This window comes from Sinocyclocheilus grahami, unplaced genomic scaffold (genome assembly GCF_001515645.1).
Source record: "Sinocyclocheilus grahami isolate Dianchi unplaced genomic scaffold, SAMN03320097.WGS_v1.1 scaffold27676.1, whole genome shotgun sequence".
In the NCBI taxonomy this organism is placed as follows: Eukaryota; Metazoa; Chordata; class Actinopteri; order Cypriniformes; family Cyprinidae; genus Sinocyclocheilus; species Sinocyclocheilus grahami.
The window spans coordinates 1-1,658 of record NW_015520437.1 but is presented as its reverse complement, the minus strand read 5'-3'; the positions used below and the strand labels follow the sequence as shown (position 1 = coordinate 1,658).

The following is a 1,658-nucleotide window of genomic DNA, read 5'->3' as shown; positions in this document are numbered from 1 at the left end:
GTCATGTGTGGGGTTCTGTAAATAAACCGTTTTATTTAAAAAAAATTTTTAAATAAATTCCTTTAAATATTCTTGTGGACAATGGAGAGGCTGGGAGTCAAATTTAGAACCACTGATCTAAAGTGACGTCTGACTAGATGCAAATAAGTAATGAGGGTGAAGTGTGCACTGAACATGAACTATTTGGGTCTGCAAACGCTTACCAAACTGTTTGTCCTGCTTGTAAGAGGGGCTGTAGCCAGGTTCACAGGACATATCACAGTTAGGAGTGTCTCCACCCTCTCCGGTGCAAGGAGGGCGACTGCCATTCACATGATGCTCACAGGGTTCAATGGTGTATGGACGGCAGCCTAAATACAAGCAAGTTATATTAAGCGCCAGGTTTCCCCAATCAATCATAATAATATCAGGGAAGTCACTAACCAACATGGGAGTTATAGAGTCCACCGGTGACCAGACCGTCTGAGTTCCAGAAATTCCAAGCAGCAGAGGGGTATCCACCGTTACATCTGAGATTAAAACAAACAGCATTAACATCGTGTGCCAATTAAAATGCAAAGTCTGGTAGTGTGATTCGCAGTCAGCAAGGGTATGATGCCAAGGGTTTTCAAATGGTTTCAGATTTGAAAAGATTGTGTATTCCAACATTTGGTCAAGCAACTGCATTAATCTAAACACCAGATGCATGAGGATGAAAGTCAAAAAGTTTGTACAGTCTTGACATTGTCAAATCGACTGAGCCATACATGTACACAGTCCTGTAGCCGTAATGACATTACAGCATTGTCTAACTTACCCCATGCCACAGCTGTCACAGCAGGTAAGCAGGTCCTGAGCGGAGATCTCCACACTCACTTTGGCATTGCTGTGGACGCATATTCTGTCAGATATGGCTTCAGCAGCTCCAAATGCCTGCGAAGAGAATGATGCTCAACCTCAGTAAAAACATGAAATGTATAAATAACGGAAACCTAAGGTCATACTGCAACCACCGGAGAGAAGACCTCACCCAGCATGAACCGCAAGAACCCTGGTCTCTGATCTCTTTAAGAGTGGGGCAGTTGGGCCACTGCTCTCTGGCATCAAAGTTAGTGGGGAGCTTGACGTCATCAGCATACTGTACCCTGGTTAAAGACAAGGTAAGATTTGTTATACCAGAATGCAGAACTGAAAGCAATAAGTATAAGGAAACACAAAGTAGTCATATGTATACCATGACTGCAAAGTTACCAAGTTGCACTTCTTTGATTCTTCTCTACTCACTTTCCATCTCACACAAAATTCTACTGAACTCACATGACAGGGAGTTTGGGTCCTTTGAGCAAAGTCCCACACAGCCTCTTCACATAGCTGTAGTCTACATCACGGAAGTTGTGTCCAGCCTATAGGAGAGAATAAGTTTAATGTGAAATTATGCAATAGACGCTAAAAATAAAATGCCTCAATACAAAGATCTTTCCAATACTGGCTCATTTATTCTCACTAGGATGCGGTTTAGGGAATCAGTGAATAGAACAGCTTCTTACCTTCCAAGTAGTGTTTGCTTTATTGATGAAATTTACCATCTCATGGGAGAGGGGAGCGAGGCGAGGTCGAGCCCAGCTAACCGAAAGGGCTGAGACCACGCACAGGAAAGCCAGCCGCCACATTCTGAAACA

The 1,658-nt window shown here is 43.2% G+C and overlaps 1 protein-coding gene across 1 annotated transcript; it reads right to left on the bottom strand.

The window, feature by feature from the left end:
- Nucleotides 1-102: 102 nt before the first annotated feature.
- LOC107580233 (cathepsin B-like) lies at nt 103-1,649 on the bottom strand. Its single transcript, XM_016265964.1, has 6 exons — nt 1,527-1,649; nt 1,297-1,382; nt 1,010-1,124; nt 797-912; nt 424-509; nt 103-350 (listed from the first exon to the last, which is right to left on the bottom strand). Exons 1-6 carry the CDS (start codon nt 1,647-1,649, stop codon nt 118-120), a joined length of 759 nt encoding a protein of 252 aa, XP_016121450.1. The 3' UTR covers nt 103-117.
- Nucleotides 1,650-1,658: the final 9 nt, after the last annotated feature.

Excerpts from the sequence above, each read along its gene's own strand:
- LOC107580233 (XM_016265964.1), bottom strand. The coding sequence starts at position 1,649 with ATGTGGCGGCTGGCTTTCCTGTGCGTGGTCTCAGCCCTTTCGGTTAGC. Across the intron at positions 1,383-1,526 it reads AAGCAAACACTACTTGGAAG|GCTGGACACAACTTCCGTGA; the intron begins GTAAGAAGCTGT and ends TCTCTCCTATAG. Across the intron at positions 351-423 it reads ACTCTATAACTCCCATGTTG|GCTGCCGTCCATACACCATT; the intron begins GTTAGTGACTTC and ends GCTTGTATTTAG.